At 44.3% G+C, this 25,162-nt stretch overlaps 1 protein-coding gene across 4 annotated transcripts in view; it reads right to left on the bottom strand.

The window, feature by feature from the left end:
• Window positions 1–673: 673 nt before the first annotated feature.
• Window positions 674–25,162, bottom strand: part of LOC128330188 (erythroid membrane-associated protein-like) — a 146,982-nt gene continuing 122,493 nt past the window's right edge. For 3 of the 4 annotated variants that reach the window (XM_053262636.1, XM_053262637.1, XM_053262638.1), the window contains 4 exons: window positions 16,458–16,478; window positions 15,519–15,539; window positions 12,869–12,895; window positions 674–1,840 (listed from right to left, as the gene is read on the bottom strand). In XM_053262636.1, the coding sequence (XP_053118611.1) occupies window positions 1,323–1,840; window positions 12,869–12,895; window positions 15,519–15,539; window positions 16,458–16,478 (587 nt within the window). In that variant the 3' untranslated portion in view covers window positions 674–1,322. Of the gene's footprint in view, window positions 1,841–11,232; window positions 11,359–12,868; window positions 12,896–15,518; window positions 15,540–16,457; window positions 16,479–25,162 lie in introns of those variants that run through there. The other variant, XM_053262640.1, reaches the window with a different exon arrangement.

Below are 25,162 nucleotides of genomic sequence, written 5' to 3'. Positions count from 1 at the left end.
GGCCATGGCCTCCACCTGAGATACCAGGGTGAGGCCTGGGTCCAGGAATACTCCCAAGCTACACACCTGCTCCTTTTGGGGGAGTGTAACCCCATCCAGCACAGGGAGATCTAACTCACCCCTCAGATTCTGAGCCCCCACAATGAGCACCTCCGTCTTGCTTGGATTCAGCTTCAATTTGTTCTCCCTCATCCAGCCCATTACTGCCTGTAGGCAGGCATTTAGAGAATGAGTGCCATTTCCTGAAGATGAAAAGGAGAAGTAGATTTGGGTGTCATCAGCATACTGATAACATCCAGCACCAAATCTCCTGATGACCTCATCCAGCGGTTTCATGTAGATATTAAAAAGCATTGGTGACAGAATGGAGCGGGACTCCATATAGCAGCTCCCGTTTTGAGGAGCAACTGTCACCAAGCTCCACCAGCTGGAATCTACCCAAGAGATAGGAGCAGAACCACTGCAAAGCAGTGCCCCTTATCCCCAACTCCCCCAGGCGATCCAGAAGGATACCATGGTCGATGGTATCGAACGCCGCCAAGAGAACCAGAAGAACCAGCAGAGTCACACTCCTTCTGTCGATTCCCCGGTAAAGGTTGTCCATCAGGCCGACTAAGGCTGTCTCAACCCCATAGCCAGCCCTAAAGCCAGTTTGAAATGAGTCTAGATAATAAAAAATGATGGGAATTTAATGGTTTAAACAAACGAACAAAAAACAACCAGTTGGTTTAAGGTCAGAGTTTAGGCTCAAGTGCCACAAAGCCAGGAAATTGGAACCTAAGGTATGCTACATGATCAGTGATGATGTTCTGCACTGCCGGAAATGGTGCTCGCTTAGAACTTGCCCTCTCTGCACCCATCCAAAAATGTGTCCCTACAGGCTACACAACTCTCAAGGACATATTTTCTGGTGGCACAGAGCACTTCATTGGGAAAGGGGAGTCGGTAAAAATCTTGTCTCCCCTGATGGTGCAGCTGTAGACTGGAATGCATCATGCTGTACTGGGATTACCTTTGCTGCACCTGCACTGGTTAATCTGGATGTTGACCAGTATTAGGTGTACTTCATAGAAGCCAAGTGCAGTATGCAATTAGGGGAAAGGTCAAATGAAAACCAGCAAGTGTAAACATACCCAGTTTGATCCCATACATGTTGGAACTTGGAAGTAAGACTCATGATGGCAGCCAAAAAAACCAGTGCCAATAACATATTTTCAAAAGTCTCCAACCTGCCAGATTAAAAAATAAATGGGGGTTCTCTCATACATTTAAAAAAGAGTGATGAAACATGCTTAAGCATGCCATCTTTGATTCCTCCTAATTTATGGAACAATTCTTATGGTTGTTCCTATGTGGGTGTTTTTAAAGAATGGGTATATATCTTCTGAGAATGAACAGTGCTTAAATACAAACAGCACAGACATGTCAGTGCCATTGAAAAAAGTCAGCTCTTTCTCTGGGAAACTCAGGTAAACTCCAATTTTGCTGGGCTTTTTCTTCACGGTGACTCTTGTCCAGGGATCTGTCCTTGCCCAATAATCCTTTCCATCAAATCCTAGGAGCCAGAATCCCTCTTTTGGGGACAAAGAAATATCTCCTTTCCTCTGTATTGATTCTCGGACTACTCCCAAATCCCAATCAGTGCTGCTGCTGACATCTACCTCCCAGTAATGCTGGCCAGAGGAGAATCCTTGGCTGCCCAAGACAGAGACAATCCCATCGAAACGCTTTGGATTAGGAGACACCGAGAGAGGCTGGGCTTGGTAAGTGAAGGTCTTCTGATCACCGGCGTCAATGGAGAGGTTAGGATGGGCTGAATCCACAGCTAGCATGATGTTGGCTGAAAAGAAAGCACTCAGTTAGGGCACTAGGATCCAGCAATGTAGAGACACCAAGAAACAAAGGGTTAATAGTTTGTAGAAGGATGGTTGCTAGAGGTGTCTTCTTGTCAAAGGAGCGTGGCTATGTTCTTAGTGGAGAGTTCTATGGATGAGTGACATTGGAGGGCCATTGGAAAATGGCAGCTGGGGTTCAGGAGAAGGATCAGTATTGAACAGATGAAGTCATGTTGTCAGTTAAAGTAGACACTTGGAGGAAAATTCTGAAGGAGGGAATTATAATGAAGTAAAAGGGAGCTTCTACTTCATTTTACTTTTTTACTTTTTTCTTCCCTCAGAGAGGAGAGCTGGTCTTGTAGTAGCAAGCATGACTTGTCCCCATAGCTAAGCAGGGTCTGTCCTGGTTGCATATGAATGGGAGACTAGAAGTGTGAGCACTGCAAGATATTCCCCTCAGGGGATGGAGCCGCTCGGAGAAGAGCAGAAGGCTCCAAGTTCCCTCCCTGGCTTCTCCAAGATAGGGCTGAGAGAGATTCCTGCCTGCAACCTTGGAGAAGCCGCTGCCAGTCTGTGAAGACAATACTGAGCTAGATAGACCAATGGTCTGACTCAACATATGGCAGTTTCCTATGTTCCTGTGTTCATATGAGCTGATTATGGAATAGAGTGGAAAATATATCCTCCAAAAGACACTTCTGGGAAAAGTACAATTATTTATTTCATATCTCCTAAGTCTACCATTGTTAGTAGCAGTATGCTGTAAAAAAGTGAAGAAATATGCCGTAAAGGAATGAAGAAAGAAATGGTTGATTACAACACCCACACCTGAGCTACTGGGAGATATACTGCATTAAAGGAAGAAAAAGAACTGCCTCCAGAGACCATAGCCATTGAGTTTCATTAACAGATTGGAAAGGGAAACATATCTTAGATTCTGGAAGCAAACTTGTGAATAAATGTGTTAAAGGCATATGGAAACACCCATTTAGTTATGACAAGTATAGCACAAAAACACAATAAACCCACCCCACACAAACACACACACTGCAAGAAGTTCAGTAAGAAACAATCTACCTACTTTTCCTTTACTATAATTTTAATTAATAATTACCATCTTCAAGTTTATGCACTTTTTGTTGTTAAACACCAAATGCAATATGCAGGGTGCAATAAAGTAGTAGCCACCAGAGACTCATTTGTAAGAACAGAGTGAACTACATATAGGTGGAGGATGGCAATGAGATAATGACATAATTATAAAACACGCCATTGAAATGTCCCTATGTGGCATTACAACTGTATCCAATTTGATCCAAATTGGAACTGGCATTGCAAAGTTATTGCGGGGTGTGTGTACCCAGGGTTACACACACACCTCCAAACTTGAAATGGGTTCCGGAATTCATTCATAGTATAGCAAGGTTTAATTTCCTCTATAATCTTAACATGTATACCAAATTTGGCGCAAATTGTTAGGCTACTCACAAATGAACCAGTTTCCACTGCAAATGTTCAGGTGCCTGTCATCTTGAATTGGGGTTTATGATGTCATAAAAAATTATGCTACTGAGGTATCCTTGTGTGGCACCACAACTGTACCACATTTGGTCCAGATCAGTCAAGGCATTGTGAAGTTGTTAGTTGTACACACAGACAGACACAGACAGACACATGGACAACAAGGTGATCTCATATGGCTATTTTCCATGAGGAAGGTATGTTAAAAACACACTGCTTAAATATTCCTATGGAATACCACAACTGTACCAAATCTGATCCATATTGGTACAGGAATTGCAAAGTAGTTAAGAGGGGAAGATACACACAACTGCCATCATAGTCTATAATCATAACATATTTATTATTATTATTATTATTATCATTATTTTTATTATTATCATAATATACACACCAATATCAGTGCAAATTGGTTAGGCAGTTCACAAATTAGCCTACGTCTAGCTCAACCATTCACATGCTCACCATCTTGAACTGGGGTGGATGACACCATCACAAAACATGTTGTTGAGGTGTTCCTTTATGGCACCACATTCCTACCACATTTTGTCAAAATACAGGCTACTGCAGCTTCAACTTGAAGAAAAAGAAGCAGATCTCCCACCCAGATCAACCCCTGCCCTTCTTCTTGCAACTTCATTTAAGTTTTTCTTTATTACAATCCCCTTTCTTCCTCCCACCACCCTGTTGCAACTCTCACCCTTCTCACTTCAAACATCCATCGCCATGGCTAGAAAGCAGAGCAGTGGGAAGAAGGAAATAATCTATATTATGTTTACCTATCTCTGCTTCCCCCAAATGGTCTGCTTTCCAGTAAAAGAAAACAGCTCACTTTCCACACTGAAGGTGGGAGAAAGCGAGGTACCTTGATGCCTCTGAACTTATGCTTGGCAGCGTACCTCCCTGCCACCCCTTCCCCTGTTCTTGGCCAGAAGTAGCGCGTGCGCCCCGAACGACTCCCCCCAATGCCCGGGCTACTAGGAGCCCACCCCTGAGTGAGCAGTGCTTGCTGATTATTTTCAAGTAGCGTTTACTGCCTGAAGGGACAGAGAGGGAGAGAAAGGGAGAATAGATGCTTTCAGGCAGCAAACACTGCCTGAAATGAGATCAAAGAGCCTGCTTGGGCTCTTCAGAGCTCGAGGCCACGCCCCCTTTGCACGTGAAGTCATAAAAGGCGGCATGGCCATGTGCAAAGGGCCCATGGTCTTGAGCTCCGAAGAGCCCAAGCGAGCTCTTTGATCTCATTTCAGGCAGCATTTGCTGCCTGAAAGCATCTATTCTCCCTTTCTCTCACTCTCTAGAGGAAGAGAAAGGAGAATAGATGCTTTCAGGCAGCAAATGCTGCTTGAAAATAATAGGCAAAGTGCTGCTCACTTGGGGAGGGGCTCCTAGTAGCTGGGGGGTCGGCACCACGCATGCTTTCCACAGACAATCGGAGAGTGCCAGCCCGCTCTCGGACTCAGAGATCTCTCTTGCAACCCATGAGTCACGCCTGCATGGGGGGGGGTGCAGTGGCTGCAGCGGTGAGCGGCAGTGGGCCTGCCCAATGGTGGCAGTGCCCCCTGGGATTGAAGGGGAGATTTTCCGGGGGGGAAACTGTGGTGGTTGGGGGCGGGGGTGGGGCATGGCAGGCACTTTGTGCCCCACTGCAACTGGTGCCTAGGGCACGTGTCCTGCCTCACCCTGGTTACGCATCTGCCCCTATGATAAGCAAAGCAGGTGTGGCAGAAGAGGCTAGAAGGATATTAGCAGAAGAGACTCGGGCATCAGAATTTGTGTAGTTTAGGGACCTGATTAGTTCTGAAGGATATGAGTAGATAACAGATGAAGACAGTAAATTGGAATCTTAAGGAAGTGATGGCCATGCTGAAGAGGAAGAGTCCCTTCATTAAGAAAGTTCTGACATCAGTTCTGAAAGTGCCATGGGAAGTATACAATTCTTCACTTAGACATGAAGCTTCTGGGGCTCTACTCTCCCAGGAGTTTGGTTAAATCAGAATCATAATTGCATCACATTGCCTCACCTAACTCTGACATGTTGTACTGCCCCATGGAAGGAACCAGGGAGAATTGTACTTCCTTTGGGAATTCACACAGTGTTGAATAGTTGTTGATGGAACTGCCTCAGGGATGATTGGTCAAATTCCCCAATTTGGGCGAATGTGGGGAATTTAGCTCAAAAAGGGTGAGTCAGTTCTAAGCAGTTTTAATTTGTGCAAGCGTATGAACTCAAGAACATTGGCTTGAGAGAGAGGTTTTAACTGACAAAATGGAGTTTATTGGAAGAAAAATAATAAAAGCAATAAACTTTTATTAATGTATGGTCCTAATGTAAAAGCAATATAAATATGTTTAAAAACAGACTATTGTAGGGCACATTTAGCTTAAAGTTCCAAATTATGTGTAAACTCCCAGGCAGGCTAGAGAGAGTTAATTTAAGATGGGGGGGGGCGGCGGCGGTAAGGTTTCAGAAATAAGAGAAAGGGATAGATTTAGCCCTGAAGGAGCTGGGCTAGAGGCTACATCACCTGTCCTCATGGAGATCCGACTTGGGTAGCTGGAGACTAGCATCCATCCAGGGAGGAAACGTAGGGAGCAAGAGAGTTGAATGAGTTAGTGTGGTTCCTCATGAGGAGAGTTCCAGCATGAGGCCAGCTGGATAGATCAGTAGGGGAACCTAAAAACAGGCATAATGAGCTGAGCCTCAGCATGAGGGCAATGAATTAGCCATTAAGTTAATGATTTCAGCTCAGGTGGCCCCAATGGAGAGGGGTGGTCTGCTGGAGTTCTTGTTGCAATGAAGCCCCCAGTGTAAAGCACAAGGGGAGCACGGAGATGGTCTTGCTGAAGTCCATGTTGCAGTCTGATGGAGTCCCAAGTGTAAAGCACAAGGGAGCGCAAAGAGTCATGGGGTTAAAGTAAAAGGTAAAATGTGCCGTCGAGTCAATGTCGACTCCTGGTGACCACAGAGCCAAAATGACCTTGGATGCCAGATAACTTGCAATGGCTAGTTCTGGAGTCTGCTTAGCCGGGCCACCATGTAGGGAGAGGGTATGTGAAGCTAATCGCCTTTGCAATTTGAATTCCTTGCAGCCCAATCTAGGGACTACCAGTCCACTGCCAAATAAGTGACTTGTCCCTGTGTATAACATAATCTGAGAGCTCACATTGCGATGCAGCTCCTGAGCATGGCAAAAGTGCAACCTCCAAGCCTGGAGATGCAGCTGTAAACAGGGAAGCTTCTGGCAGCTGGGCAGAATAAGCTCAGCTGGTAACACAGTGCTGCTTGCATTTTGATTATTTAGCACAAGAAAGTTATGCTACCATTATGTTAGTATATGTTACAGCTCATTTTACGTTTCCCCCATGTTCATTTGATAATCCCCCCCCCCAGTATTTTAATGAAACTTTTCATATTTAAAAGCAAAGGGGTACTTACTGTATGCCCCAATGCAATTTCTGCATTAGTAATGCCAGTTTTTTTGCTCCTCCCCATAAACAGTGGAATAGTCAATAAGGTGTTTGATTTTTTTAAATTTTGCAGTTGGTGTCATTCTTAATGCAACCAACAAGTTTTTTTTATCACTTTGGTAACTTGGGGTACTTGTTAGTCCAGTATTGGATTGATACAATACATTTTTAATTTCTGTGGAGTTCGATTTACCCCCAAACCTATTTACCCCACTTTGTAGAAATGCGTGAAAATGCTGCTGGTTGATTGTTTTCCTGGCTCTCCATGGTATCCTCAAAAGTCATTTCCAGCACCAAAGTTCAAAAGTACCAATACTTTTTCTGTCTTGCTTCTTCAAAGTCCAGTTTTTGCATTCATAGAATGTCATGGGGAAAACCATTGTCCAAATGATTCCTATCTTTGTAGGTGTAGACATGCCACAGCATCTAAATATCCTTTCCAAGGCCTGCATTGCAACCCTACCGAGTGCTAGTCTGCGGCGTATTTCTTGACTGCTGGATCCTGTTGATGGTCAATCCTAAAAGGTGGAAGCTATCCACCCCTTCGATGTCTTCATTATTAATTCTGAGGCTGGTTGCTGTACCTGTTGACATTAGTTTAGTCTTCTCTACATTTAGTCGTAGTCCCTTTTTTCACTGTGCTCCTTGACTTTCATTACAAGAGCTTGCAGATCATCCGCATTCTCAGCTACCAGAGTGGAGTCATCAGTTTACTGCAGGTTATTGATGTTTCTTCCTCCAGCTTTAAAACCACACTAATCTTCTTCCAATCCAGCTTCTCTTAGTATATTTTCATCATATAAGTTGAATAAAGAAGGAGAAAGTATACAGCCTTGTCTTACTCCTTTGCCGATCTAGGAACAGTCTGTTTCACCATGTTCTGTCTGGACTGTGGCTTCCTGTTCTGTGTATAGGTTTCTCATGAGAACAATGAGATGTTCTGGGATGCTCATTTTCCTAAGGATATTCCACAATTTGACATCATCAACACAATTGAAGGCTTTTCTGTAGTCAATAAAGCACATATTGACTACTTTTGGGTATTCTTTGGCTTTCTCAGTTATCCAGTGTGCATCAGCAATGATGTCTCTGGTTTCTCAGCCTTTTCTGAAACCAGCTTATACATCCGGCATTTCCCTTTCCACATAGGGCTCTAATCTAATCATTGGATGATCCTGAGCATAATTTTGCTAGCATGTGAAATTAAGGATATAGTGCGATGGTTTGCACAATCTGTTCAGTCTCCTTTCTTTGGTATGGGTATGTAGACTGACCTTTTCCAATCTGTTGGCCACTGTGTTGTTCTCCAGATTTGCTGGCTTAGTTTGGTTAGAGCCTTGACTGATTCTTCTTCTGTTGCCTGCCATATTTCTGTAGCTATTCCATCAATTCCTGTAGCCTTACAACTTGGTATTGACCAGAGTGCTGATCTAACTTTATCTTCCCATACTAGAGCTTCTTGCAAGTAGGGAATATCTTCTAGAGTATTTTGGATATTGATGTCCCTACTGTACAAATTTTCAGTGTACTCCTTCCATCTCTATTTGATCTTCTTTGAGTCAGTTACTATCTGTCCTTTGAGATCCCTTAATATGCCAATTTGAGGTTGGAAACTCCTCTTTTAGAAAAAACTTTCCTTGTTTTTCCATGTCTATTTCCATCCTCAAGGTCTTTACAGATGTCATTGTAGTATAACTCCTTGTCTCTTCTAACCACTTTCTGAAATTCCCTATTAAGTTCTTTCATGAGGTCTTTATCTTTCTTGTCTTTGGCTTCTCTCCTCTTCTTGGCAATTTCCACCATCTCTTCTGACAACCATTTTGCTTTCTTCTGTTTCTTGGTCTTTGGTAGTCTCTTTTTCACATTCATCCTTAACATCTTCTTTGATTTCATTCCACAGTTCTTCTGAATCAATGAGATTGAGAATTTCAAAGCGGTTCATGATGCTCTTGAAAATGATGGGTACATTCTCAAGATCTTATAGTGGGAGCTGGATAGCTTTGTTTTTCTACTTTAGCTTGGTTTGGAACTTGCACATGAGCAGTTTGTGATATGTTCTGTTCTGCAATTGGCCCCAGCCATGTTATAACTGAGCTCTTCCACCTCCTTGCACCAATAATGTAATCAATTTGAACTTATGCTATGCTTATTTGATTTCTGTGTACTCCAACTGGTGATGTCCATGTGTATAGGCACAGTTTTGGTTGTTTGAAGAATGTGTTAGCAATGAAGAGATCTTTGGCTTGGCAGAAACTAATAAGTTGTTCTCCTGCTTCATTTCTGTTCCCTAGGCCATACAGTTCGACTGTGTTTTCTTCCTTACCATTTCCAACTTTGGCATTCCAGTCTCCAACCACCAGCAGCACATCTTGCTTGCATGTTCCGCCAATTTCAGACTGAACTTGAGCATAAAACTCATCAAGTTCCTCTTTTTCTGCATCAGTCATTGGGCCATAGACTTGAGAAACTGTCATGTTAATGAGATGTCTATGAAATCTAATTGATATTAGTCAGCTTTGGAATTTCTTTTCCTGTATGGCAACTTCAGCTGCTAGACATCCAAAAGGCTTTAGCCTAACCGCATGATAATTGGAACAACTTGCTCATCACGGCAGTAGGCACGATTGCTCCCAAGCGTCCCCTCCGACCCACTTCAAATTTGGCCCCTTGGTATACAGAAGATCTATGGGGGCTGAAGCGGCAAGGTAGGCGACTGGAGTGCAAGTGGAGAAAGACTCGACTCGAATCCGACAGATTATGACATAGAGCACATCTAAAGACCTATGCTCAGGCAATACGTGCAGCAAAGAGGTGGTTTTTTCCTGCCCGTATTGCCTCTGTGAGTTCACATCCAACGGAGTTGTTCAGGGTTGTGAGGGGACCAGTATCTGCCCCTCCTCCCTTGAACCAGAATTTGGAGTCATCAGTTACCCGCTGTGATGTGTAAAGAGTTTTTTGCAGATAAAATCTCTCGGATTTGGGGCGACCTAGATCAGGGGTTCTCAACCTTGGGTCCCCAGATGTGTTTGGACTACAACTCCCACAATCCCCAGCCACAACGGCCTTCAGCTGAGGATGATGGGAGTTGTAGTCCAACCACATCTGGGGACCCAAGGTTGAGAACCCCTGACATAGATGGAGACGCCACAATTAATTTGATGTCTGAACTGGAGGTGTCCAACAACTCCAGTTTGCTCCGGTCTGGGTGTGTGTGTGTTCATCAGTTGTTAATTTTTTAAAAAAATTATCCCCTCTGGGGGAGTTGTCTGAGGTGGCGGCGGGGGTGGGGTGGGGTCCAGAGGCTCCTCCTCACCCTATTGGTCTCCTTTACTGCAGAAATTGACCATTCTTCAGTTGGTTTTCAGCCTTCCCCCTCTGCACGGTGGCCATTTTGGTGGCTGCCGCACCTGCGCAATAGGCCTCTGCATGGCCTGGGTTGTTAAACACCATGTCGGTTGTTAAACACTGACATGCACACATGCACTTTCTACTTCCGTCTACTTCCGGTCTGAAGAGTGGATGGGGCAGCAGGGAGGTACGACTCCCTGCTGGATTGGTTTTTCAGCTGGCGCTGGCAGGGGGAAAGTGGAAGGAGGAAAAAGTGTACCCTCCCCTGCCCTTAAAATTATCCCACCCCTGCCGAACTTTCGAACCAGCCAGTGTTTGAATCTGTTTGGAGGCCCATAAAAGGACCTCCAAACAGGTTTGTGCACATCCCTATTTTAAACCAGCAGTTAATTTCTTCTTCTATGATATACAATACTATGGGAGATTTATTGATAACATTTTCCTTTTATTTAAGGGCACTATGCATTCTTGAACAATTTTTAGTATGGATCAATTCTGTGGATATTCACATTAATTTTACCATCCATGTCCACCAACAATGTATAGCTTTTCTTTGGATGTACTGGTGATATGAGAAGACGATCATCTTTAAGTTTGTAATTTTAGGAAGTCTATTGCAAAAAATTCCTATTTACACTACAACAGCTATCATTATTTGAAAACCAACTTAACATATGGTCAGTTTTTATGACTATGTAGAAATTGCCCAGAAAAGTCTGTTTTTCAACAGGAAGCACTTAAACTCGGTACACAATTTGCACACAGAGGTTATCCTATCAAAACTGTCCATGCAGCAGCTATTAGAGCCTCTCAGAAATCTAGTAGGGAAATTGGCCTATGAAAAAATTAAAACCTCCAGAGACAAAAGTAGGGATAAGATATTTTGGTGCATGGAATTCACCCATTTATCCTACCATCTCAAAAATATTATATTGACACACGGGCATCTTGTTGAACATCTACCAGGCTGAACCTAATGACCCAACATTGGCTTCAGGAGGAGGTCATCTCTCAAGAACCTACTGGTTAGAGCAAAAATGGGATATCCTTTAGGACCACATTCTCCACATAACATGGTTGCTTTCAAGTGTGCTGCATGCTCATCATGTAGGCATGTACATGAAGGCTCACAATTCTCTCACTTGGGCACAGGCGAAACTTCTATTTTTTATACATTCGGAACCTGTAATACAAAAAAGGTAATCTATATGCTTATACATCCGTGTAGCTTGTTATACATAGGCCAAACTACTTGACCTTTGAAAATTAGGCTCCAAGAGCACAGAAGCACATTTAAAAACAAAACAGGGGATACTGTTCTTGTAAAGCATTTTTATCAATATCATCATCACCACAGGGACTTTAAAGTTAGATAGCTGATCAAGGACAATCCTATAAGTTTTGCAGAACAAATATACAAAAATTATTGTCTCCGAAAGAAATGAGATGGATGCTCCTTTTAAAGAGTGGGGTCCCTTCAGGCCTAAACGATAGGTTGGACCTTTCTGTATTTCTTTGATGTCTGTTTAAGAAGCAGAGCTCTGATAGCTATTTAAGAGTACTAGGCACAGCTGTTGGTTTACCAGATTCTTTCACTCCACTCACAAGGAGTAGCTTTACTCTTAACATCAATAAGAACCTTGGATACTTACTCAATTCATATGGTGGAACTGTAAGTTTGTTCTTTGTTAAATATTGTTATTACTATTTACATTTTATATCCTGCTCTTCCTCCAAGGAGCCCAGAGTGGTGTACTACATACTTACGTTTCTCCTCACAACACTCATGTGAAGTAGGTTAGGCTGAGAGAGAAGTGACTGCCCAGAGTCACCCAGCAAGTATCATGGCTGAATGGGGATTTCAACTCGGGTCTCACCGGTCCTAGCCTAGCACTGCTCATGTGGGTGTGCAGGTGGAGCAGCCCAATGAAGGCTCCAATCATGTGGGAGGGAGCAGATAATTTCCTGCATTTTCTCCCCCCCTCCCCATTTAGTCATGAGAACAACATCATTGTGTCTGAATGAAAAGGGGAATGTGTACAGGAAACACAATTCTCCTCTGATTGTCTTTGTGCCACCTAGTCTAAAACTGGATTTGCCATATTCCACTTGCAGAGACGAGCAGCTTTTCATACTATGTCAACACAAGTCTACAGCATTAAACTCCTACTTTTAAGAAGGCAGTCGAGACACATTTGTTCACCCAGGCTTTTAACTAGACATTGTTTTTAACTGTGTTTTAATTGTGTTTTAATAGTTTTAACATTTTAAATTTTAATGTGTTAATCTTTTAATTAGTTTTTATTGTCTTGTAAACCACCCAGAGAACTCATGTTTTGGGCAGTATAAAAGTGTGATAAATAATAAATAAATAAAGCAACATGTTTTTAGTAGAAAAACCCATACTGTGCATATGCATTTACTCTTCCAAGCCTATTTGAACACAGTTTATTCCTTCTTGCTAGACATGCCTGAACATGGTTAGAAACTCTACAGTATATCTACAGCCTACAAAATGCAATAGAGTTCAGTTAACACCTGTCTCTTGAGGAGATTGGGTGGATTCTAAACAGTAAAGCCAAGCATTCAGTGCATATAATCACCAAAATATCAGAGAGCTTCATTGAGAATTATTGCATGAGAATTATTGCACAGGCTGTATTCATTCCTAAGTGTGCATCTAAGTGTCTCACCTGCATTGCTACGAACTCTTGTCCAGTCTGAGGGAGAAAAGGGAAACACATCATTCATGAGCTAGTGATAGATGGCTATACCATATTCTGATGAAGCAAAGAAGCACCCACTTCTGCCCACCATTTGATAACAGTTTATCTTAACCAGAACTCAACATTCTAACATGATACCCTCCACACTTTAGTTGACCAATTTCATACAGAATATACCACTTCATACAATTCTTATATACTGAAGTATTATTGTCTTCTGGGGTTAAACAAACAAACCCTGAATAGTGCTAATAGTTTAGATTTTCTCAAAGTGCTTCATATGTATTTTCATATTATCTCTCTCTATATATTTCTCCTAGGTGTGCCTGGGGAAAATGAGTTCCGGCAGCCCAACTGATTGGCTGGGCTGCGGAGGCACCTGATTGGCTGGCACACACAGGAGGAGGAGAATTGGCCGGCCCACTCTGGCGGGCCTGGTGGTGGCCACAGACTCTAGCGAGCTTGAGAGGGGCGGGGGGGAGACAGAGCGAGGGAGGGGCGGGGGAGAGAGAGCGCGAGGGAGGGGCGGGGGGAGAGAGAGTGCGAGCGAGGGGCGGGGGGAGAGAGAGTGCGAGCGAGGGGCAGGGGGAGAGACAGAGCGAGCGAGAGAGGGGCGGGGGAGAGACAGAGCGAGGGAGGGGCAGGGGGAAAAGACAGAGCGAGGGAGGGGCGGGGGAGAGAGAGAGCGAGGGAGGGGCGGGGGAGAGCGAGGGAGGGAGGGGCGGGGGAGAGCGAGGGAGGGAGGGGTGGGGGAGAGCGAGCGAGGGAGGGAGGGGCGGGGGAGAGAGCGCGAGGGAGGGAGGGGCGAGGGCGAGAGAGCACGAGGGAGGGAGGGGCGGGGGTGAGAGCGTGTGAGGGAGGGAGGGAGGGGCAGGGGAGAGAGTGCGAGGGAGGGAGGGGCAGGGGCAAGAGAGTGCGAGGGAGGGAGGGGCAGGGGGAGATAGCGTGAGGGAGGGGGAGAGCGTGCAAGGGAGGGAGGGGTGGGGGGAGAGAGAGTGTGAGGGAGGGAGGGGGGAGAGAGCACGAGGGAGGGGGCGGGGGAGAGAGAGCACGAGGGAGGGGCGGGGGAGAGAGAGCGTGAACGAGGGGCGGGGGAGAGAGAGCACGAGGGGGGGGAGAGAGAGCGCGAGGGAGGGGAGGGGGGAGAGAGAGCGTGAGGGAGGGGGGAGAGAGAGCGCGAGGGAGGGGCGGGGGAGAGAGAGCGCGAGGGAGGGGCGGGGAGAGAGAGTGCGAGCGAGGGGTGGGGAGAGAGAGCGCGAGTGAGGCGCAGGGGTGTGGGCGGGGCAGAGCGAGCGAGAGATCTGTGGGAGGACCAGCCAAACAAATTCTCCTAACTAACCCCAAAAAGGAAGTGAACTACCGCACAGATGCTCTGTGCTGGTTCAGCTAGTAATTCTTTACAGCACTTAAAGTGACTATTAATAGCTCTGTATTGCAAATAGGGTCTGATGTAAGAATGCCTTGCACAAGACCACCTAGTGAATCCATAGGAGAAGTGACAATCAAGCTATGGATTTCCTAAGAGCTTCAACAGCTCTTACAAAAATTTTGCCACAGTAGGAAAGGGCACCAGTCAACGAGACAAACCATTGCAAGGAATGAGTCCATATCCACAGGCTAAAACAGCTGAAAGGCATCCAAACAATTATAGTAATGTATGTCATGGACACCGCATGGAACATCTCTGCAACCACAGTTTAGTTCAGGTTGGAATGAATGTGACTGACTTCAAGACTTTGAAATGTCTTGAAAACAGGTCATAAGTGTCCTCTAAGCAGTCTTTTCACCTCCAGCAAGGGTCCAGATCTTACAGGAACATAAGCAACTCCGAAAGATTCTGCTGGCCAACATTGCACTGACTTTTCATTTGAAGTTTTTTTAAAAATGTGATTTTAGTTTGGTCTTTTAACTTGTTTAATGCCATTAATCTTTTACTTTATATTGTATCAATTATATCAATGTTGTGAGCCACACCCGGCAGTTGTGTACTGGAGAGGCAGGGTATAAATATTTCAAAGAATAAATAAATAAATGGAAATTCAGCCAAACACTTTAAAAATGGAGGTCCAGACTCCCTCACAGGACTTTGTATAACAATTGTGGAGCTGGAATAGATGCAAGCCAATTCATGTAATAAGTAATAATAATATCTGGTTTAGAACCTTAGCCAAAGTTATTAAAATTATTATTACTTCTTAGAATATTAGGTAAGATTTATTGCATATGCCTAACCAAACATTTTGCCTTCTGTACCCCATTTCACCCTTAAAGATTTGCACTGTATTTCCAACACACCCAAACTTGCTTAAATTGATACTGGAACTGAACTGCTACCCAAACCAAGCTAATGTCCCCATTTTAAGCCAAAAGCATTGTTGGAGCATTTAGTCAGTGCTCTGGAGCAGTTCTGGTAACACTGCCTTCAGCTTGTAAAGCAGCATCATGAGGCCACCCCATAAATAGCTGCCTTTGACTCATAAGGCAGCATGTAACCTCCTTTCATATATCAAAAGAATTTCAAGGAAAGATAGTGATCTAGATTCTAGAATGCAGTGGTAAATTTATTCCATTATAATATCATTAAAGTGAAATCCACAATTAATAACTTAAGACTTACCTAATTGATTTCTGCATTCTTCTGCAAAGGAATCGAGGAAAAAGACTTAAATATGTGTGCATGTACACACAGATGTTCTATTAAACTTGGTTTTCATTTTGTGGCCTTGTGCTTCAAACTCAAAAAGTGAAATCTGAAATATTTATTTCCCAGTTTAGTTATCTTCCTTCACTCTCCTCTTTTTCACATCATAAACAGATGTCTTTGCACATACAGGTGAAACTCGGAAAATTAGAATATCGTGCAAAAGTCCAGTAATTTCAGTAATGCAAATTAAAAGGTGAAACTGATATATGAGACAGACGCATTACATGCAAAGCAAGATAAGTCAAGCCTTAATTTGTTATAATTGTGATGATCATGGCGTACAGCTCATGAAAACCCCAAATCCACAATCTCAGAAAATTAGAATATTACATGGAACCAATAAGACAAGGATTGAAGAATAGAACAATATCGGACCTCTGAAAAGAATACAGTGTACTGTGCTTGATTGGCCAGCAAACTCGCCTGACCTGAACCCCATAGAGAATCTATGGGGCATTGCCAAGAGAAGGATGAGAGACATGAGACAAAACAATAATGCAGAATTGCTGAAGGCCGCTAATGAAGCATCCTGGTCTTGCATAATACCTCATCAGTGCCACAGGCTGATAGCATCCATGCCACGCCGCATTGAGGCAGTAATTGCTGCAAAAGGGGCCCAAACCAAGTAATGAATACATATGCATGCTTATACTTTTCAGAGGTCCGATATTGTTCTATTCTTCAATCCTTGTCTTCTTGGTTCCATGTCCTTTGACTCATAAGGCAGCATGTAACCTCCTTTCATATATCAAAAGAATTTCAAGGAAAGATGGTAATCTAGAAAGCAGTGGTAAATGTATTCTATTATAATATCATTAAAGTGAAATCCACAATTAATAACTTAAGACTTACCTAATTGATTTCTGAGTTCATCTGCAAAGGAATCGAGGAAAAAGACTTAAATATGTGTGCATGTACACACAAGTACTCCATTAAACTTGGTTTTCCTGCCTTGTGCTTCAATCTCAAAAATGAAATCCGAAATATTTATATTCCAGTTTAGTTCTCTTCCCTCACTCTCCTCTTCTTCACATCATAAACAGCTATCTCTGCACATACTAAGAGACTAGTAAGAAATAGTGATTGGATTGGTCATAAGAATACAGGAACCAAAATAAACTTGGCCAATATCGCCTAGCAAGCAAAGCAAAGGTGTGGACTTTTCTGTGGAAGTTGTTTGGAGTATTTCTATATCAGCACAAGATGAAGATGCAAGGGAACTGAACATCACATCATCTACATGGAAAGCATGTGCTCTAACGCTGACAAATCCTTAAATAAAAGTAATTTAACAAGCTGATATTCTGCCTTTACTTTCGAAACTATATGAACTCCAAGGATTAACATATACAAACCCATATTTGCAGAATGAAACACCAGACATCTGAATCTAGAACCATTTCTTTCAATATGAATTGAGTCAATACCACTCTTGATGGCTGTGTGTGTGTCACAAAATGATACTATGTCTATTGGATAAAATGAGGCTATCCCTCAAATTTCTGCACTGTAAGAACTATGTTTAGGGAAAACCTACTACAAGGACTGGGAAATGGGCAGAAGCAAGGCACCGACTGAGGCAGAAGGTTCCCAGTATCGTCGCTTACCTCCATGGGAGGCGTTGCCACCCCTCCTGCCATTTGAGACAATCAATACCGGCCTGCGGAGGGCTGTTTCAAGATGTTCCCCGAGGCCAGGGAGAGCTCACAGAGACTTGGGATGATTCTCGCGAAATTTCACAGTAAGACTAAGGTCAGACATGAGATCTCATGAGGCATTGAGTTGCCCCCAATGCCAGGGGCTGTATAAAATAGAGCTTCGATGATGAGGGGCTGGCAAATTTGTGAGCCCCAGCCTGGCAGCGAATAGAAGGCTCTGTGCTGCTAACGGGCCTGAGAGGTAAGAGAACCTGGGACAGGGAAACTCTGAGTCCTGGCTAGCCTGTAATGGGGCATTAGGGCAGTCCCGGCCAGGGGCATAACTATAATAGGGCAAGGGGAAACAGTTGTCTAGGGGCCCACTGCCTTGGGGGGTGGGCAGAGGCAAGTCACATGACTGACTCCCCCAGACGTGCACCTGCCCAGGCTTCCTTCAGTTGTATTCATCCTCCATAACTGATCTGAGTGTTATTTACAAAACCTTTTAAAATATATGCTTTTTGTTACCACTATTCAGCCTCATTTAAGATTTCTTTACTTCATGAGCTGAGCTTCAGTGAGGGGGGGGGGCCTATTTTAAAATCTTGTCTCTGGGCCCACTCCAACCTTGCTACACCCCTGGTCCCAGCAATGAACTCCCCCCAGTCAAGGGACTCAACACTATCCTAACACCATTTAACCATTTTAGCAGCAGAAATGTTGCCCTCTTTTCACCAATAAATAGCTTCTGTGAATTGCATTTATTTCCTTTAGTTTATCCTGTTTCTTTGGCAGTTAATCATTGGTTCATCAAAGGCCTCAGATATTTTATTTATTCCTGGCTATTTATTTATTCATTCATGGCTAAAGTCATTCATTCATTCCTAGCTTGACTTTTTGCCTTCGTTACTGAAAATTTCACCAAAAAGCAAATAAAACCATTTAACTTAAGCCTCGTCTGGATTTTGGAATACATTTCCACCCTCAGCTGTGTAAAGCTGCATAAACATGCAGACTATTGAACTCTCAGCTATGCTGTTGTCAAATTCTGCCCTTTGCTATACAACATACCTGCAGGTATGGCCCTCATCAGTTATGATATTAGGGCATATTAAGCCAGCCCCTCCCACAATGTCAGACCTAGTGAATTCGTTCACATGACCAGGTGGGGCAAAGGGTCTTGTTAAAATCACCTTCTCCCCAGATAACCAATTCCATGTTGCTTGGAATGAGGCCATGCTCGCAGATGATCTGTACTGTGGTTGGCCTCTGGAGATCCCACAATGCACCATATAACACATGTGATGCATTGGGGTATTCCCTCAGGCAATGGGCATTCTAGATGCCCATCTCTGTGTCCACTTCCTGGCAAAGGTTTATCTCACAGTCATGATGTGCCCTTGCAGGGGTGATGGATCTATTAGAATTGTCTGCCTGACAAGTCTGTTGGATCGAGTAGGAGGCCTTGGGGTGTTTTATGGTTGGTTCTGCTGCTGATTCTGTCAATCTGTGGATACCTGGAATAGGGAACTCACCACAACAGTTGACATGATAACTCCTAAGTATCCTCTCCAACCTGCTTTGAAACTAGCCCCACAGAAGAGCTACAGGAGCTGAAGTGGAAGGTAGATGACTGGAGCACAAATGGAGGAGGACTCATCTCAAATTTGATAAAGCACAGCATAGAGCCCATTTGAAGGCTTACACTGTGGCAATGGGTGCAGCAAGGAAACAATGTTATTCTGCATGCATTGTGTCTTCAAGTTCATGTCCAGCACAGCTGTTCTGGGTTGTTAGAGATCTTGCTCATGCCCCCTCAGTTTCAAATTTGTTCCCCAAAACAATGTCTCACTCTGATGCTTTTAATGAGTTCTTTGTGGATAAAATTTCTTGCATCCGGGCTAATTTGGACTCCAGTATTCCTGCAGGGCCATTTAGGGTGTGTGTGCAGCAATCCCTCTGGTAGGATTAGATTGGATCAGTTTCAGTTTGTGACTCCTGTGGACAAGCTTCGTGGAGCACTACGTCCTATCAACTTCTTAATTGGATCCCTGCCCAAGGTGTCTGATTTCTCTTTCAGGGAGGATATTGGAGCTAGACTAGTTATTAATCATCATCATCATCATCATCATTTATATACACAGACAAGTGTTATTGACTGGTTTGTTTTATTCAGACATCAAGTCTTTCACAAGGACCTGGGATGGCTGAATTTTATTGTCAATGTTGTTGCTGTTATAGATATCGTCGCAGAATATAGGCTGTTCCCAGTAAAGCTGCCTTTTGTAATTGGCTGATGCTGATTTCTGTGGCCCCTATCACCATGAGGTGCTCTTCAAGGTCTTTTGGAACTGCACCCAGGGTGCCAATTACCGCTGGGATTATTTTGGTCTTTTTCTGCCACAGCCTTTGAATTTCAATTTGTAGATCTTTGTATTTGGTGATTTTTTCTATTTCTTTTTCTTCTATTCTGCTATCCCCTGATATTGCTATGTCGATTATTTTGACTTGTTTTTCTTTCTTCTTGACTACAGTGATATCTGCTGTATTGTGTGGCAGATGTTTGTCTGTTTGTAGTCGGAAGTCCCATAATATTTTTACATCTTCATTTTCGACAACTTTTTCAATTTTATGGTCCCACCAATTTTTGGCTACAGGTAGCTTGTATTTTTTGCAGATGTTCCAGTGTATCATCCCTGCTACCTTGTCATGCCTTTATTTGTAGTCAGTCTGTGTGATCTTTTTACAACAGCTGATTAGGTGGTCCACGGTTTCATCTGCTTCTTTACAAAGGCGGCACTTGCTGTTTGTTGTTGATTTTTCAACTTTTGCTCTTAGTGCCTGTTCTTGTGCAGCCAGTATTAAACCCAAAATAAAGTTTCTTTCTTCAACTTGCCATTCTTAAACCATTGCCAGGTCTTGGTGATGTCTGATTTTCCACTTATTTTGTGCAAATATTGACAAAATATTAAAAGGTATTAAAGGTGTAAAAGGCATACAGTGGCTAAAATGGGAGGGACATAAGATGTCATAAAAGCATGAATAAAACATATAAGGCATAAAATGCCTAAAATGGCTGGGACATAAAATTTCATAAAGAGCATGGATAAGGCATCAAAAGGACATTAAAGGGACATAAACCTTCCTAAATCTTAAGGCCCTGGATGCAAAGGGCCTAGATCTCTGAGTTTCAATGTCCTCGATCCCCAGAGTCCCCATGGCTTAAAATCCCATGGTTTAGGTCTCTGAGATACTGCAAAGCTTTAAGACTCATAGATTTTAAAAACAGGTTATAAAAAGCGATTAGTCATCTTTGGTAAAATGATGAAGAGTGCACTGCAACTGAGCTATGGCTTTGCATGCTATGTCCGGCCAAGTTATGTCTTGGTGCTTGGTGGGGTCTGGTGGAGTTTGCCCGCTGCTGCGCAGAAGTTTGCAACATTATGTGTGATGGCAGGCTTGGAGTCAGAGAGCAGAAGAGAGGTGTAAAATTGACTTGAGTGCCCTGTAAACTTGAGTAGTATCAGGAGCATGGTATGAATGTCTCTGTAGAATGGGCAGTAGAGGAGAACATGCTTTGCTGTTTCAACCTGCCCAGAGTCTCAGGGGTGCAGACGCTCTAAGCACTGAGTATTACATATAGCAGGCGCCAGTTAATTGAGGAGGCTTCGAGCTTCTGCCACAATTTGACTCAGGAGATGGAATCAAATGCTGCTTTGAGGTCTATGAAAGCTGTGTAGAGGGAGGTTTTTGTTGGTGGTGGAGTATTTTTTAATGAGATGCTGCAGAGGTAAGCACTGGTCAATCATAGATCAGCCCTTGCTGAAGCTGGCCTGTTATTCTGCGAGGATATTCTCTTCGTCCACACAGTCCCTGAGCTTCCAGTATAGGTGTATAGTGTAAAGTTTGTTGTTTGTGTTATGCAAGCTGATGGGTCTGTAATTTGTGCAGTTGTCCTTTCTGCCCTTTTTGAAGATGGGGATTAAAACCATTAGTCCCCAGTCCTTGGGTGTAATGACATATGTGACAATGAATGAGGCGATTCTCACAATCAGTGAGAAGCACCATAAGGGGTTTGCAGGGAGAGCGGGCTTAGCTCGCTCTCCCCATAGACAATCGGAAGGCAGCCCTGGGTAGCCGGATTGGCTGCCCACATGACTGCCGGCTCCATCATGGAGCTGGCAGGGGCTGTGGGGATTGGGGTCTGTGTGGCCCCCAGAAGTTCCAGGATGCCCCGCGTGAGTGCATGGGGCATCCTGGAGAGACTCCCGAGCCCAGGACATTGCTTGCAGTCGAGGGTCAACTCATGTGTCACCACGCACCACAGCAACACATGAGCAAAAAGATAAGGTTAATGGAGCGCTCACTCCCGGTTAGCAGCTGGGAGCTGTGTGACTCCCATTGCAGCACACGATTGCCCCAAAGCGGGCTAGGCTCCCTTAACCTGCTTTTGGGCGATCGTGAGAATCGCCTCAATGTGTAAAGCAAGGACAGAAGACAGAGGACAGACATGGGGACCACCACACTGAGTTGTTTTTAATAAGCTCGGCGGAGATTAAGTCCTCCCCAGGACCTTGCCTGGTATTAATAGGGAGATGAGGCTCTTAATCTCTGATGTCATCACTGGTGCCCATGCAGGCAGGTCCTCTATATGCTGTTGGGGGAGGGGTGGCTGCGTTCTGTGGATACATCTTTGTGTATTTCTTGAAAGTGTTTTCCCCAGATCCCTGGTGGAATATAGCTATCCAGATGTGTCGAGCTGATACTGGGGAGATTCGCAGTAATGCACCAGAATGAGGCTGAGTCGTTGGATCTAACTGCCTGGATGAGTCATGACCATGTGGCTTTCATAGTGTCTCTTTTCTTGCAGACAAGCAGTTGTTTGTACTGTCTCTTCTGCTGGAGGAGGCCCTGCGTAGAAATTTTTCCTGAATTGGTTTTATAGGCATGATAACTGTTGATGTGTGTTTTTGGCGATGGCTCACTCCTTCTCAAACCATGGTTTGGAGTGGCACAGGGGCTACTTTGGGGAGGCATTGGTTTTGCAGGATCGGTGTTTTTGGAGCTCTTACACTAGGTTGTTGTAGATCTCTAGGGATGCACTAGAGGGTTCTGTTATAGTTAGGGAAAGCCAGTTGTGCTGAAAGTGTTCCATGGAGAGTAGATTGGATATAGTAGATTGTTCTAGGTGGGTGAGTCATTTGGCACAGCAGCCTCTTACCATTGGTGAAATGAAGGGTTGGTAGCAGTCCTTGGTATGGGGCTGATGAGTGAAAGGCTTTAGTTAGAGAGAGATCAGAAAGTGGTCGCTTTCAAATTGGGGAACAACCTCAAAGTGCTCAGTGAATGGGGGTAGGTTGCCAGAGATAATTATTTAGTTGATAATAATTATAGCACTAATCACTGGACAAGTATGTGAATTTTGCAGGATGATTATTTTCAAGTGGGGTGTTTAAAATAAAAAGGTTGAGTCTGGTGGGCCATGCTGAGACCCGCAGAGTTTAACCTCCGGTCCTTCGAGAGGCAGGTGAGGGCGAGTCGGTCTGCTTCAGGGTTGGGTGGGTAGCACTGGTATTGTGTGTATAGGGTATAATTATCAGGGCCCAACCAGGTCATAAGAACATAAGAACAGCCCTGCTGGATCAGGCCCAAGGCCCATCTAGTCCAGCATCCTGTTTCGCACAGTGGCCCACCAGATGCCGCTGGAAGCCACAGGCAGGAATTGAGGGCACGACCTCTGTCCTGCTGTTACTCCCCTGCAACTGGTACTCAGAGGCATTCTGGTCATTGAGGATGATGTTGGGGCTGCTGATGAGGAGGTCCGTTATGTACTTTTCTAGTTCAGACCATATATTTCTGACTTGGGTTTTCCGATATTGGGGAGGGAGATAAATGTTAATTATCAGTAGGGAGCAGTGTCTAAAGTGGTTTGAGACTGACATGGCATACTGCTTGAGTGGGGGGGAGTGCTGCTGTGCTGATGTTGCACACAGGCTGGTAGAGACTAGCACCCCTCGACCACCCTGGAGTCTGCCTTGGGCTGCCCCGACTTCTGCCCCTAATGAGTATTAGTGGAATCCATTAAGTGTAAGATCTCCAGCAGACCAGGTATCTTTTATTATAATACCATCATATTGGGAGATGAAGTCTATGAAGGAGGTATCTCTGAGGCAGGAATACACCCTGCCAAATTCCAGGACAGGGAAAAAATATTATTCTGGTCTCTTGGATGTGATGTGGGCTGGGAACTGATTGGTAGTTCCCCATGAGGGTTGCAGTAGTGCTCGGGGGTGGGGGGGCAGGCTGGGCAGCTGTGCAGGGGTGGAGGTTGTCATGCATTTGCATGTTCCTGAGTTTCCATCTCAGGGGTTGCCAGGCCTCTTTCAGGGCATGAGGCCTCTGCAGGATGGATTGGTAGTTCATGCCACTTTGGCAAGCAGAGTGGGGAAATCAGCGCAGTGATGTCATCAAAGTCGGTGTCACTGGCAAACAGCATTCCAGGTCCCATGGCCTGTGAGGTAGTGACCCTGGCGATTGCCTGCACTGACTATTGCTGCTGGGGTGATGGATGTGGTGTGAGGGCCCCTTCTTCTGTCATGTCTCTGATCATGTGCAAGGGCATGGGTGGCTGTACTATCAACAGTTCCTCTGGGAATGTGTAGGGGTGTGCAATTTGGATTTTTGGTGTTTCGATTTGGATCCGAATTGACACACCCCTGATTTGTTTTTGGGTCTGAATCTGACCCATCCGAATCACCCCAGATTTGATTTGGATCCAAATTAATCCGAATCTGAATAGATTTGGATCAAAAAATGGATCCTAGGGCCAAAAGCATGGGGTGGGGTGGTAGTGCCTAATGGGTGGAGGCTACCACCCAAATTGCAGAGGGATTGGGCAAAGGACTAATTTTTGGTGAATTGTTGAAGTTCTGAGTGTAGATTCTCTGGTAGGAAATGAGCTTTTCAATACAAACCATGAATCCACTCTCATTTGCTATCACAGAATCCACGCTCAGAACACCTCAGAAACAACAGAACCCTCTACCTCATGGGGGGTGGCTGGCACCCTCTGTTCACTACACCGCCACTCACTCTGGGCCACCCCAGCACCCCCCAATTGCAGTTACAGAGCTGCTGAAAACTACATGATTCCCTATGGAGAAAAACCTTAAAGATGCGTAAACTTCAACAAATCACCAAAAATCAGCCCTCTGCCCAAATCCTTTGAAAAAATTCTGGTAGCTTCCTTGCCCCCCTTGGGCACTACCACCAACCTCACACCACTCTAGGCCACCCCTTCCCCCCGATGTGAAGCAATACACCTCCATTATACCTTATGGGGAAAAACCTTAAAGATGCGTAAACTTCAACAATTCACCAAAAATCAACCCTTTGCCCAAACCCCCTGCAATTTGGGTGGCAGCTTCCACCCATTAGGCACTACCACGCCACCCCACTCTTCTGCCCTGCCCCAAAGACACTGAAACTCCAACAATTCACCAAAAATCAGCCCTTTGCCCAATTCCTCTGATATTTGGGTGGTAGCCTCTACCCATTAGGTGCTTAACTTAAACTGAGTAGTACCCCAGTGCCTTGTGGGTGGGAGTGTAGTGTAGTTGGCACATGGCAGTTGACACTGTCGAAAAGACAGTCAAAATGAATAGAAGAAATGAAGGTGTGTAATGAATCCTCATAAGGATTCATTGAGTGAAAGTTATTAAACACCAAAGAACACAAACACTTGAAAAATAGTGACCACACATTTTGCTCCATAACTCCACTTCTATAGGGCTAGAGCTTAGCTTTTTATAAAAAAATGAAAGCTGGCAATCTGGGGGAATTAATAGGAGGGATCAAAAACTCGAATCAATTCAAATTGAATCAGGCACAATTTGATTTGTACCTGAATCTAGCCAATGG

This window comes from Hemicordylus capensis, chromosome 6, assembly GCF_027244095.1.
Source record: "Hemicordylus capensis ecotype Gifberg chromosome 6, rHemCap1.1.pri, whole genome shotgun sequence".
Taxonomy (NCBI): Eukaryota; Metazoa; Chordata; class Lepidosauria; order Squamata; family Cordylidae; genus Hemicordylus; species Hemicordylus capensis.
The sequence above is the reverse complement of the archived record's forward strand: the minus strand, read 5'-3'. Positions and strand labels throughout refer to the sequence as shown.